Source organism: Eubalaena glacialis, chromosome 7, assembly GCF_028564815.1.
Source record: "Eubalaena glacialis isolate mEubGla1 chromosome 7, mEubGla1.1.hap2.+ XY, whole genome shotgun sequence".
Classification (NCBI taxonomy): domain Eukaryota; kingdom Metazoa; phylum Chordata; class Mammalia; order Artiodactyla; family Balaenidae; genus Eubalaena; species Eubalaena glacialis.
The window spans coordinates 76,753,336-76,767,921 of record NC_083722.1 but is presented as its reverse complement, the minus strand read 5'-3'; the positions used below and the strand labels follow the sequence as shown (position 1 = coordinate 76,767,921).

The window sequence follows — 14,586 nt, the reverse complement described above, 5'->3', positions numbered from 1 at the left end:
CATGTGAACTCTCAGTAGCGGCATGTGTGCGGGATCTAGTTCCTGGACCAGGGATTGAACCCGGGCTCCCGGCATTGGAAGTGCAGAGTTTTACCCACTGGACCACCAGGGAAGTCCCTCTTTATCTTTTATCTGGGCAGGACTCAGCTCTTCTCTGGCCCTGCCATTACTGTTTTCTTTTTTTTTTTTTAATTTTTACTGGAGTATAGTTGATTTACAATGTTGTGTTAGTTTCAGGTGTACAGCAAAGAGCAAAATGAATCAGTTGTACATATACATATATCAACTCTTTTTTTTTTTTAGATTCTTTTCCCATATAGGCCATTACAGAGTATTGAGTAGAGTTCTCTGTGCTATACAGCAGGTTCTTATTAGTTATCTATTTTATATATAGTAGTGTGCATATGTCAGTCCCAATCTCCCAATTTATCCCTCCCCTCCCCCCCTTATCCCCTGGTAACCATAAGTTTGTTTTCTACATCCATGACTCTACTTCTGTTTTGTAAATAAGTTCATTTATACCCTTTTTTTTTTTTTTAGATTCCACATATAAGCAATATCATATCATATTTGTCTTTCTGTGTCTGACTTACTTCACTTAGTATGACAATCTCTAGGTCACTAGAGGCAAAGTCCAGCTATTTGCCCTGTTCCTGTTGTTATTTCTGTCTGGAAGTGTAAACAGGAGGCTGGCTGTAAATGTCTAACCTGGAGCCCATCTATCTCCTGCCTCAGAACGTCAAAAGATTATTGCTAATCACAAGGAACAGACGCCTCAGGTCAATGATTGGAGTGCTTTCCTACGTATGGGAAGACGCAAGAATCTGGGTTCATAGAAATTATGCCTTAGAAATGCATCTTAACTATCTAATGCCAATATCCAAAGCGCAGAATGCCTCCTGTTTTTCCCCATCCTGAATTACCCTCAGGGAGCACCGTGGGCTGCTGTAGCTAACGGCTGGATCCTTGTAGAACTGGGATGGTGGGCAACATTGTTCACTGGAATGGCAGGCAAAATTCCCTGTCCACAAGCACTTACATGAATTAAGGATTCCTAAAACTCTCAGAAATATAAAAACTAACCCAAATGTATTTCAAGTTCATGTGATCTGAAGTAATCTTTGGTAAATTAAAGCTAGTTTAAGTTTGTTGGTTTAATTAAAATAGGTATGTCTTCAGAGTTATCATTAAAAATAATGCAGAATACAACTTTTATTCCACCTGAGTACACTAGCTAAATAAGTTCATGTTGTTTCTGTTACCAAATTTGTTAGCAAGAAAAACGACTTGGTATGATGAAATTTTCATGTTAAGAACAAGTGAATTGGGACTTCCCTGGTGGTCCAGTGGTTAAGAATCAGTCTTGCAATGCAGGGGATGCTGGTTCGATCCCTGGTTGGAGAACTAAGATCCCACGTGCCGCGGGGCAACTAAGCCCACGTGCCGCAACTACAGAGCCTGTGTGCTCTGGAGCCTGCGCGCCACAAGTAGAGAGAAGCCTGCACCCCGCAATGAAAGATCCCGTTTGCCGCAACTAAGACCCAACGCAGCCAAAAATAAATAAATAAATAATTAAAAAAAAAAAAAAAGAAAAAGTGAATTAAATAGACGCAAATGGGATAAGAGTCTTCAGGCAAACACTTCAGCAATGATTTTATTTTATGGCATGTCTACTTAAATAGTTTCCAAAATCTTTCTGGTTACTTGAAACCTTAAAGTTATACTGAGATAAGTTAAATAATGGACATTTATTAAATATTTAGATCATTTTCAAATAAAATAAAATACTGAAACATTAATCACTGAACATAAGTTTATCCACTTTTGGTTTCCTTTTACAAAAAAAAAAAAAAAAGAGCCTAAATATATTTAGGTCTATTAGTAAAAATCTTTTCTGCTACATTGGAAAATTTACTATGAGGAAGAATATACTCCTAGAAATTATGGAATGTATTTATGTCTGCCAGTCCACAGAATGCTAGTGTAAGAGACTGTCCACGATTACTCACTTCTTAGTTTTCACTAGAAATTAAGGATTCTAAGGGTTAAGAATTCTAATTAACATATGTAATTGAAACTACTTAGAAATAATAAGGGTGAAAGGAAACAACTGTGTATGAAAAGTAGGTAAAGAAAGTAGATGGACTTCCCTGGTGGTGCAGTGGTTAAGAATCCACCTGCCACTGCAGGGGACAGAGGTTCGATCCCTGGTCTGGGAAGATCCCACATGCCGTGGAGCAACTAAGCCTGTGCACCACAACTACTGAGCCTGCGCTCTAGAGCCCGCAAGCCACAACTGTTGAGCCTGTGTGCCACAACTACTGAAGCCTGCGTGCCCTAGAGCCCGTGCTCTGCAACAGGAGAAGCCACCGCAATGAGAAGCCCGTGCACCACAACAAAGAGTAGCCCTTGCTTGCTGCAACTAGAGGAAGCCCGCACACAGCAACGAAGACCCAACACAGCCAAGGAAAAAAAAAAAAAAGGAAAAGAAAGTAGAATGATTGGCAATATAATTAGTTATTTGCATAAGTTCAATAAAAATCTGTTCTCCTTGTAACAGGACACAATTGGAAACCAGTGACTATATTACCATGGCTTTGGCTGGACTGTTACATTTAAGAGAGATGTGCATTCAAATATGACAAGACAGTTTAAGGACTGCTTGGAAGAATTGGCCTGGTACCTTGCTTCTAGCGTTCCTGGTAGCCTTACCAGGTGAGTAAGGAAGGTCACTTCCTGGCAGATCCAAGAACGTCAGGAGAGGAATTCACCCAAACCATAAGTATTGCAGGTAAAATCTGATGGTGAGTTCTTGGCTTGGCTTCCTGCCTCAGAGGATTTTAAGAGTTCAATCTGAGATTCCTTATGAAATTTCAGTAAAGCAAGCTTTAAAAGAGCTTATATGGTCAGTTGCTAGTCTTGTTTATGTAAATAATCATGCCAAGTTTAATGCAAAAATATTAGTTTTACTGCGATTATCTTCGGTAAATTATCTTTGTGATTGTAGAGAGAAAAATTATGTTTGCACTTTGGTAGATACTAGATTCTGGTCCTGTTAATTGTCTTTGAGGTTTTGTTATATACCTGTAAACTGGACTGGATCCTGAATTCTTCTACTTTCCTCAAATATCTGGCTGTGAATCTCCAAACTAATGTTTCCAGTTCTCTCCCACCCTTCTGATTTGGAATCTCTAAGAACAAAGACTGCCCTTGAATCTCCTTGGAAGGGACTATACCAGGTCCTCTTCACTACCCAGATGGCAGCCAAACTTCAGGGACTTGAACCTTGGGTCCACATCTCCCAATTAAAAAGGGTTCCTTCAGACTCTAGGAATTGCACACCAGCTGGAGACCTCAAAATCAAATTGACTAGGAAAGGAAGAAGCCAACATAGAGGTAGACTGCCTCCTCCCAAGACGTTGGATCAAGAATGTTTCTTTCATTCCTTCTTCTCTCTCTGACCATCCTTTTCCTAATACTTACATGATGAAGGTCTTTGTGATTCTTTTGACCACCTTTGTATCTCAGGCCATTTCAAAGGGAGGTAATCCAACCTCCAAAAGACTGTTGGACTTGCCACATGCTGATGATTCTGTAGTTCTGCCTGTCACAAACTTCCTTCTGATTTCCAATGCCTCAGTTTTTCTGGAACAAACTCAGTCTCCTCCCTATCATGTCAGACTCCTTAACCCTGGGGATGCATTTCCCTGTCTCTGATTGACAACTCCAAACATGGGGAACCTTGCATCCAGGCTCTGCACAAAGAAAGGGACACAAGGCAAGGGTATCCAGAATAAAACCACCTGTGTGGTCTACAGACCCTTAAATTTTGCCGGTCTCCATGGCTGTCACCTTTACAGTCCTGAGTCACAGACTCAAAGGGAAATTACCAGGAGGCATTCATAAGTCAAAATTACGTTCATTTAACTCCCCTGGCTAGGAGCAAGTGCACATGAGGCTATGATCAGGAACCTCCTTTTAACTCTTGAAGACATTGCAGAATCTGCTGCTAAAGCAATAACTGCCCAACAAAAATCCCTAGATTCTGTGGTCAAAGTTGTTTTTGGTGATATGATAGCTCTTGATTATCATTTAGCTGACCAGGGAGGTGTCTGTGCTGTGGCCAACACCACTTGCTGCACCTAGATTAACATTTCTGGGATAAGATCATTGAGCAAGCCACTTGGCTTAAGAAAGTGACTCCTTCTTCCACAGGGTCAGTCTTTCTTTGACTTATTTGATTTTGATTGGTTTGGAGCTTGGAGACCATGGCTCCAAAGTGCACACCAGACATTGGGAATTTATTCTGCTTATAATACTCATAGTTGTCTCCCTGGTGTGATGTATTCTATCAAAAGTTTTTTTTTTTTTTTTTTAAATCTTAGTTTCGTGACCAGGGATCAAACGCGTGCCCCCTGCAGTGGAAGTGCAGGGTCTTAACCACTGAACCGCCAGGGAATCCCCTCTCAATAGCTTTAAATGCATGTTTGCAGCTGCTAACCACCAACAAATGATCTCCCTAAGACTAGAACATCAGAAAAGGAATGAAGAGAATGATTGACGTAAAGAATGTGAACCCAAAGTCATGATATTTCTATACCACAGAGAGATTCAGCAAAAAGATGTCACGACCTGTGAATACCACACAGGATCAGCAAAAACTGGGAGAACTTCAGAGCGGTAGGTGGGAGTGGCAGTAATGTCTTAAATTTTTATCACATCTTTCAGTTAGGCTGAGAGCCTGATTAAAAGGGGGGAATTGTTAAAAACAAGACAACAGGTCCCAAGTGGAGTCACTCATGCTAAGCCCCATTTCATCTAATTGAGACTTATAGTTTCAGCCTCTCCCAGAAATGTAATCTTAAGCCAGTCGATCGGGAATCACCTGGTTGGCACTAGTGAGGTAATCTGCCTGATAGACCCCTGCATCCCCTAAAGGAAGGTGACCTTGCCACAACAAATCCACTTTTTGCTGGTATAACTCCTTATTCCCACGCTCTTCTGTTTATAAAAGTCTTTCATTTTCTGTAGCTCCTCAGAGCTCCTTTCTCTCTGCTTAAATGGGATGCTGCTGCCCAACTCATGTTGAATTCATGCTGAATAAAGACTATAAGATCTTTATTTATTTTTAATATTTATGGGAATCTTCATTACTGCGTGTGGGATCTTCGTTGCGGCATGCGGGATCTTTAGTTGTGGCATGCGAATTCTTAGTTGTGGCATGTGGGATCTAGTTCCCTGACCAGGGATGGAACCCAGGCCCCATGCATTGGGAGTGCAGAAAAAGACTATAAGATCTTTAAATTTTACTCAGTTGAATTTTGTTTTTTCAACAATAGTATGCTAGGGACTTCCCTGGTGGCGCAGTGGTTAAGAATCCCCCTGCCAATGCAGGGGACATGGGTTCGATCCCTGGTCTGGGAAGATCCCACATACCATGGAGCAACTAAGCCCGTGCGCCACAGCTACCGAGCCTGCGCTCTAGACCCCGTGAGCCACAGTGACTGAGCGCGTGTGCCACAACTACTGAAGCCCACGCGCCTAGAGCTCGTGCTCCCCAACAAGAGAAGCTACCGCAATGAGAAGCCCCCGCTTGCCGTAACTAGAGAAAGCCCGCGCAGCAACAAAGACCCAATGCAGCCAAAAATAAATAAATTTATATTAAAAAACCCCCAATAGTATGCTCTATATTATGCATTCTCAACAGGGGCAATATCAACTCCACCCCCCAAACTGGGCAAAAATTGGTTCTTGGATATAGGCCAAGAAACCTTACATTTCAATGGGATGGATTTCATGACCTTAAGAAAGACATTCTGGGGTTGTAGGAATACAACACCCCCCCGCCCCCCCGCCCCACTGGATTTATAATTTTAAGCTTTTTAGGTATATGTCCTAGGAAAGGGAGTTGTTGGCTGGATCAAACGATAAATCTTTTGGCAGTTTTGAGCTTTCACAGGCAGGCCATTTAAGGTGGGCAGGTACTCTGGGGACACTGCCTTAAGCTGTTAAAAACCATGCCAAAATTTGGTCAAGTCACTTAGTGCAGGGGTTTGAATGGAGTCCTTCTGAGAGTTTTTGCAGTTCTCAATATGCAAGCTGAATTGTTTAGGGGTGAAGTGCACTGATACCTTCAATTTATCTTGCAATGCATGAAAAATAAGATGGATTGCTGCATGCATACATTAACCACCATATGATAAAGTAAATATAACAAATGTTACTTGTAGAATCTAGTCTGTCCCCAGTCCCCCATTAGAATGTGAGCTCCCGGAGGGCAGGGACTTTTTCGGCCAGGCACAGGGTAAGCAGTCAGTAAATATTTGTGGAGCGAATACGTGCAAAACACTAAGAACAAGTAAGCGCTCAGTAAGGGGAAGCGTTCACAAGTCTATTGTGGCGGGAAACCCGCAAGTTCCGGCCTTGGAAGTGAGGCCGAGGGTGCGCGCGCAGGCCCGGCGTGGTCGCTCTGGCCACCTGTCGCCTCGGCTCTGTGGTGGGTCCTCCGGGCCGCGGAGCATGCGCAGGGCAGCGCCTGCGGGGATCGCTATGGCAGCGGCGTCGCGGTGGGTCGGGCCTCTGCGCTGGCGCCCTGACAGGGCCGCCTCAGACGCCGCCGGCACCACTTCCTCTTTGGAATGAGCGGGGCCTCCTGCCGCCGCTCGCCGCGCCCCGCGCCGCTGCCGCCGCATCCCGACTGTGGGCCCGCTCCGGGATCATGCCCCTGACCGCCTACTGCTACCTGCGTGTCGTGGGCAGGGGCAGCTACGGGGAGGTGACGCTCGTGAGGCACCGACGGGACGGCAGGCAGGTCGGCGGGGCTGGGGCCCGGCAGGGGATGGGGGCAGGCAGGGGTTCGCCTAGGGCGCCGTCCAAGGGCTGGGCCCAGATATTCTGAAGGGGACGCACCTCAGATGGCACTTCTTCAGGGAAATCGTCCCAGACCATCAAGAGTAGGCCAGGCCTTCCTGTCATATGCGCCCCGAACTCCCTGGCGTTCTCTTTGTAGTCGTAATCGGTGTGCTTAATCTGCACACTTTCCCCGCACTCGCGACAGTTCCGTGAGAGCGTACACTCCCAGGACCTAACGGCGGCGCCTGGCAAGTATTCCTCCTTCAGTGAAGGGCCCCATACCCCGTCTGACCTGGAGACCTCTGGACTCGCTCAAAACTCAGCTCATCACCTTCCCTCCAAACCTCCTCTCACGGTCCCCATTTCAGGGAGTAGCACCACCAACCAGCCAGTTGCCCAAGCTGGACACCTGGGAGTCGTTCTGGGATCCCCCCCTTACCTTCCCCCACTCCCACCCCCTTATTCGTCTGTCCACTAAGCCAACTGGCCTCTTCTTCATCTCCACGGGTACCTCCCCCATCCAGGACATCATAGTCTCTAGCTAAGCTATGGCCATGGCCTCCCTCTTGTCCTCCCTGCCACATGACTTGCCCTTCTCCAATTCATCACTTTCATTGCAGTCTCAGTGATCTTTCTAAAACGTGCCTCTAATGTTGCACTTTATCCCATTAGCCTCAGGATAATAAACCAATTCTTAAATGTGGTTTATAAACGGGTGACCATATAATGTATTGTACAAACTGGGACAATTTGGAAACTGAAAGGAGACACTATTTATATTACACCAGGACAATGGGACTGCCCCAGACAAACTGAGAGGAGATGGCCCCATAAGTATAAGGTCCTCTCACCTATTCTGCCTTGTCTCAGATGCTGGTCACTGCCTGGAACACAAGCTCAGGCATAAGAGATTTATTCAGTGGTCAATGGGGAGGGGGGATTTTTTTGAGCTGAGGATGGGGTGCTAGCTGTAATAATAGTCCCTCACATTTGAGCAGTAGTTTGTTTACATTTTACCAAGCACATTTATGCTTTGTTACAAAACACATTTATGATTGTGTTTGTTGAATAATGAATTGTTTGGTGTGTCAGTTGGTTGAGGGCAATGTATTAGGTGTTGGAGGATGTTGTTTTTTTTTTTTTTTTAAGTGAGAATTATTTTGGATGTTGAGGATAGGTGATGTTTAGCCTTATTGGGCCTTGGATCCCTTTGAGTATGTAATGGAATCCACAGACCCATTCTGTCTGCAGGTGTATATTCAAGTCATATTGTATGCACCTTTGTAGGGGAACTTAGAGGTTAAAGAATCTCTACCACAGATTTTTTGGTTAATTCAGTGGTATATTAACACTGACTCATTTTTAGCCATTAATGAAATTGTAAAATGCAGATGGAAAGTATAATTTTTTTGTGACCCCCCTACCCTGCTGTAAGTCTAACTTGTAAAAAATATCATTAGTGGTAACAAGTCTTTTTCCCAGTTTTGTGCTTTGTGAATAACAAAATGAATAGGTTATGTGGCAGTCTCCAGAAGGTTGGTTTTTGAGGACACTCAGGATAACCCTTAAATACTTTTGAATCTATAATACTGCATGTTTGTTTGCATATTGTAAAAACATGTGTTTTTTTTGTAGTATGTCATCAAAAAGCTGAACCTCCGAAATGCCTCCAGCCGAGAGCGGCGAGCTGCTGAACAGGAAGCTCAGCTCTTGTCTCAGTTGAAGCATCCCAATATTGTCACCTACAAGGAGTCGTGGGAGGGAGGGGATGGTCTGCTGTACATCGTCATGGGCTTCTGCGAAGGAGGTGATCTGTACCGAAAGCTCAAAGAGCAGAAAGGGAGGCTTCTGTCCGAGAGTCAGGTGGTGGAGTGGTTTGTTCAGATCGCTATGGCTCTGCAGGTACTGTCAGGACTCAGCATCCCACTTGCTCCAAGGTGACAGAGGGATGCCTGGTGGATTTTAGGAAAATGCTTCCCCAAATGCTTAATGAAAAAAAAAATTCTTTTAAAAATCCATTTATGAAGTGGACTTAGTTCCTCTTTCTGTAGCACTGAAGTGTTTCTGAATGAGTGATATCTGTATTGAAGCAGACATGGATTTGGTCTGATTGCTGGGAAAGACAATTCTCTATTCATTTAATATTTATAGCAAAATCCATTTTAAGGGCCCTGAATTGACAAAGAGCAAAGAATGACCATGTTTGTTATCAGTTGGTCAGCTGCATCATACTGAAAGGTGGTTGGGCTAATTAATCTGCCTAAACTGTGGGGCTTTGGGCTTTAACCCTGCTGTGGCAGAGTGAGTAGAAATGTGAAACATGTTTGTGTTTTAATATACACATATTCAAAAGTGAGACTGTTTATGGAATATCACTCTGATATTAGAGAATGTATCTTAGGATTTAAACAATAAAAGTGATATTGTTATAGTTGAAAATATTATTAAGCTGAAGATTTCATGAGTCTGAGAGGAATGTGCATTTGACCTTGTATAAGTTGTCTTTCTACCTTCAGTGAAAGTTTGTAAGCACATTTTTTAACTGGGTCCTTATAATGTTAGACGGTATGACTGTCAAGTCACCAGGGAACAATTTTGAAGGAAGCTGGGCAAATTAATGCATGGAACTTAATTTCTTACTTTGGAAAGTTGTAAATTAGACTTTTTATTTAGAGATTATAAAACAATAGTGTTTTGATGTGTAGGTAAGGCTCATCTAAGAGTGTAAGGCTCTTTAACTTATACAGTTGTTGATGGTATATAAGAAGTCAGGTATAAATAAGTCAGGTATTAAATATTTATATTTAATAAAATTTTATTTTTCTTCAGTATTTACATGAAAAACACATCCTTCACCGAGATTTAAAAACTCAAAATGTCTTCCTAACAAGAACAAACATCATCAAAGTGGGTGACCTAGGAATTGCCCGAGTGCTTGAGAACCACTGTGACATGGCTAGCACCCTCATTGGCACACCCTACTACATGAGCCCTGAATTGTTCTCAAACAAACCCTACAACTATAAGGTAGGATTCGGCTGTGTTTGCCAGCTCACCTTGTCTCTACGGCAGTATTCATAATTTTAGAACCCATCAGAATAGTAAGTTAGAAGAATTCTCTGTGAATTGGTTTAAGGAAAATGTCTTTTTTCTTTTTTTTTAAGAGGAGAGATGTAAATAAGGCATTCTGACATTTAACCATTTACTATTTTTTTTTTCCTAGTCTGATGTTTGGGCTCTGGGATGCTGTGTTTATGAAATGGCCACCCTGAAACATGCTTTCAATGCAAAAGACATGAATTCTTTAGTTTATCGGATTATTGAAGGAAAGGTAAAGAATATTCTGGAATTAATTGTTTTTAATATTTGGAGCAAGGTTAATTTAATGCAGCTTTGAAAGTAGCTACTGAGAAAAGGGAGTAATCATGTTGGGTGGATAGTTAAGAATGGTGGGTCCTGTCTGTGGGGAGGGTTGAACTGGAGGAGAAGGGAACGATCAATGGCTTAATGGCTCTGAAGAACTGGCTTCTTGAAAACCAGTACCTTATAGACACAGGATGTGCAGGTGCCCTGAGGCTACTGGTAGCTTCACCTAAGCGGTTAAATGAGCCCTGTTTAAAAGGAGTCTACTCTGTTTGGACTTCCTTGGTGGCGCAGTGGTTAAGAATCCGCCTGTCAATGCAAGGGACACGGGTTCAAGCCCTGGTCTGGGAAGATCCCACATGCCGCGGAGCAACTAAGCCCGTGCGCCACAACTACTGAGCCTGTGCTCTAGAGCCCGCGAGCCACAGCTACTGAGGCCCGCGCACCTGGAGCCTGTGCTCTGCAACAAGAGAAGCCACCACAATGAGAAGCCCGCGCACCGCAACGAAGAGTAGCCCCCGCTCACTGCAACTAGAGAAAGCCCGTGTGCAGCAACGAAGACCCAGCACAGCCAAAAATAAATAAATAAAATAAATAAAAGATTTATTTTAAAAAAAAGAGTCTACTCTGTTTGAACTTGTTGCTCCTTTGATAATCATCACAATCACTAGTAACCAGTTAAAAATTGCAGAAAGCATTGTGTATGATAGATGCTAGAGTGACCAACTTTATGTGTCAATTTCATGAGGCTAGTTGCCCCCTGCAGTGTCAGGCATCCTCACACCATTAAGTTTTAAGGCTATAAATCACCTACTGATTTTAACATTATACCAAGACTCATTTATTTTTTTAATTTGAAAAAATATCAAAAAACACAGAAAAAGTAAAATTTGCTCATAATTCCACTTCTTAAAGAATCAAACAAGAAAGGGGTGAAATTCCCCTGTTTCCATCCATTTCCATCCCTTGGAGATAACCATTGCTAATGGTTTGGTGCATAACCTTCCTGGCTTTTCCCTGTCTTTATAACTCTGGATGTGTATGTTAAAAAAGTAACTGAAATGGAATCAGGCTATACACACTGGTACACAACCTGCTTTTTTGACTTAATAAATGAGGGACATCTTTCCAGGTCAGTACCTGTAAGTCTTGTATTTTTTTAAAGGCTGCCTGGTATTTTATTAGAAGGGTATACCATACTCTATTCCACAAGTACCCTATGAATGGCCATTTACATTGTTTCCATTTGTTCACTATGACAAGAACAATACTGCAGTGAATATCCTGGTACATAAATCTTTAGGAACTCATGCTCTTATTTATGAAGGAGAGGGTCCTCAAATGGGACTGCTGGTTTAAAGGATATATTTTATAATTTTACAACTTGCTTTATAACCAGGATGCCAGATACGCTTCCTGTAGACTAACATGCTGGTTATTTTCTGCTGTGGATAATGATTTAAAAAATATATCTTGGGAAACCTCTACCTTCTTTTACTTTTCTTCGCAAGACTGTTAGTCATACTTATGGTATTATTTCTCTTTGTAGCTGCCACCAATGCCGAAAGATTACAGCCCAGAGCTGGCAGAAATAATAAGAACCATGCTGAGCAAAAGGCCTGAAGAAAGACCTTCTGTGAGGAGCATCCTAAGGCAGCCTTACATAAAGCGCCAAATATCCTTGTTTTTGGAGGCCACGAAGGCGTAAGACATTTCCCTTGCAAATAGGTCAGCTAAATAGATGGAATAAAAGAGGGTGGCTTTTATAATTTTCATGTGTGAGAATTTATGGTGGGTTTTTTAAAAACATGAAGTAGAATTGCATGATTAGAACAAGTGTTGAGATTTGCTTAATTGCTAAAATCAGAAATCTAGAGAACCATTGGAGGAATCACTTTCACATTTCTCTGAGAGTTCCAAGACATATTGAGTACGATTCTTTTAAAAGGATGTATGTTTTAGAAATCATATTAAAATGAGAGATCATCTAAGAAGCCTATTATTACATTATGTACTATGTAAGATAATAGTCACATTTAAAAAATAATACTCAAATCTCAGAGGGCTTTTATAAGGTTCCCTCTTTACTCATATAACTTCTCAAGGGGATAGAATTCCTTCTTTGACTTTCAGGTCCTACCTTCGCTAAATAGCTGTTCCAGGATCTGAGACTTAGAGCTGGACAAGACCTTCACACTCCCTGTCTTTTGACGTGTTAAATTTGGGAGGCAATGCTAGAGAGGCCCTGGGGGATAAAGAAGGATCATATTTTTGTTTACATTGCCTATAATTTCCTACCAACAGACCTTTGGCCTTCTGCAGCTCTGGTCTTCATGCTCCCCTTGAATTCTCCAGAGGTTTAGCTCCATTGGAAAATGTCACACTTAAACAGTTGGGGATATTATTCCTGTATACATTTATTCTGCAAGTCAAGGCTGAGTATACCAATCATTTTTACTTTCAAACTTGGCAAAGCAGTTGTGGTATTATTACAAATGTGAAACTTGAAGATGAAAATTATCCTGGTGCTTCTAATTGTGAGGCAAGTTTTCATAGGTTTTAAATTTTAGAATAATATTGTATTTACAGAAAAGTTGCAGAGATAGAACAGAGAGTTTCTGTATAACCCTCACCCAGTTTCTCCTATCAGCATCTCATGTTACCATGGTACATTTGTCAGAACTAAGAAAACAACATCAGTATCTTATGTTGACTAAATCCAGACTTCACTTGGCTTACAGCAGTTTTTCTACTAGTGTCCTTTTTCTGCTTCAGGATCCAGTCCAGCATACCATATTACTCCTCATTTCTCCTTAGTCAACTTGGGTCTCTGACAGTTTCTCACTTTCTTTGTTTTTCATGACCTTGATTGTTTTTGGAGATTACTGGTCAAGTGTTTTGTAGAACGCCCACTGGTTTTTAGAAGACTGTTCTCTATAAAAGGAGCAGTTCTATGGGAATTCCCTGGCAGTCCAGTGGTTAGGACTCCACGCTTCCACTGCAGGGGGCCCGGGTTCAATCCCTGGTCAGGGAACTAAGATCCCACAAGCCACATGGCACGGCCAAAAAAGAAAAAAAAAAAAGAAAAGAAAAGACAGAAAGAAAGAAAACGAGCCGTTCTAAGAGGGAGTGTAACATATATGCACATTTCCTCATATATATAGAAACCTTTAACCTTCACTGTATTGATAATAACTTTTTCTTCTTTTCTTCCTCATAAAGAAAAACCTCCAAAAATAATATTAAAAATGGTGACTCTAAATCCAAGCCTGTGGCTACAGTGGTTTCTGGAAAGGCTGAATTAAGTCATGAAGCCGTTCCCCCTCAACCACATTCTTCTGAGGGCTCCAAGACATATGTAATGGTATGTCTCATTCTAAAGGATATGTGTTCTAGAAACTGTATTAAAATGATAGGTTACCTAAGCTAGTTATTCTATGTGAAATGACTAAGCTTCATTAGATTTCTGTTGTATAAGTAATTTTGTATTGTAAAGAAGGAATACTGGTGAAGTATTCAAAGTGCCTATTAAAATGTTCATGAAGTCAGTGCTGTAATAACTTTAAGAAGTTTTTTTTAATTGAGGTGAAATTTATATAACATAAAGTTAACCATTTTAAAGTGAACAATTAATTGCATTTAGTATATTCACAGTATTGTGCGACCATCACCTCTATCTCATTCCAAAACATTTTCATCACCCCAAAAGGAAACCTCATACCCATTAGGTCGTCACTCCTCCTCCATCCAGCCCCTGTAAAACACCAGTGTTCTCTGTTTGTATGGGTTTGCCTATTCTGAATATTTGATATAAATGGAATCATACAATATGTAACCTTTTGTGTCTGGCTTCTTTCACTTAGCATGTTTTTGAGGTTCATCCAGGTAGCATATATCAATACTTCATTTATTTTTAAGTCTAAATAATACCCCATTGTATGTATATACCACAGTTTGTTTATCCATTCATTCATTGGTAGATATTGGGTTGTTTTCACCTTTTAGCTTTTGCTATGAACATTTATGTACAATGTTTGAGTATCTGTTTTCAGTTCTCTTGGGTATAATATCTAGGAGAGTAATTGCTGGGTCATATGGTAATTCTATGTTTAACTTTTTGAGGAATGAACACATTGTTTTTCCTTTGTGGTTGCACCATTTCATGCTTTTATCAGCAATCCCTGAGAATTCCAGTTTCTCTACAACTTCACCAACTCTTGTTATTTTCTGTTTTTCTGATTCTAGCCATCCTAGTGGATGTGAAGTGGTATGTTATTGTAGTTCTGATTTGCATTTGACTAATGACATAGAACTTGTTGGCCATTTGAATGCCTTCTTTGGAGAAATATCTATTAAGTCCGTTGCCCATTT

General features: G+C 41.5%; 1 protein-coding gene across 7 annotated transcripts in view; it reads left to right on the top strand.

Moving 5' to 3' along the window:
* Positions 1-6,545: 6,545 nt before the first annotated feature.
* NEK4 (NIMA related kinase 4) overlaps positions 6,546-14,586 on the top strand; it is a 36,232-nt gene continuing 28,191 nt past the window's right edge. For 6 of the 7 annotated variants that reach the window (XM_061196985.1, XM_061196979.1, XM_061196982.1 and 3 more), the window contains exons 1-6: positions 6,546-6,811; positions 8,488-8,754; positions 9,682-9,879; positions 10,076-10,183; positions 11,765-11,919; positions 13,438-13,579. In XM_061196985.1, the coding sequence (XP_061052968.1) occupies positions 6,719-6,811; positions 8,488-8,754; positions 9,682-9,879; positions 10,076-10,183; positions 11,765-11,919; positions 13,438-13,579 (963 nt within the window). In that variant the 5' untranslated portion in view covers positions 6,546-6,718. The remainder of the gene's footprint in view (positions 6,812-8,487; positions 8,755-9,681; positions 9,880-10,075; positions 10,184-11,764; positions 11,920-13,437; positions 13,580-14,586) is intronic. The other variant, XM_061196984.1, reaches the window with a different exon arrangement.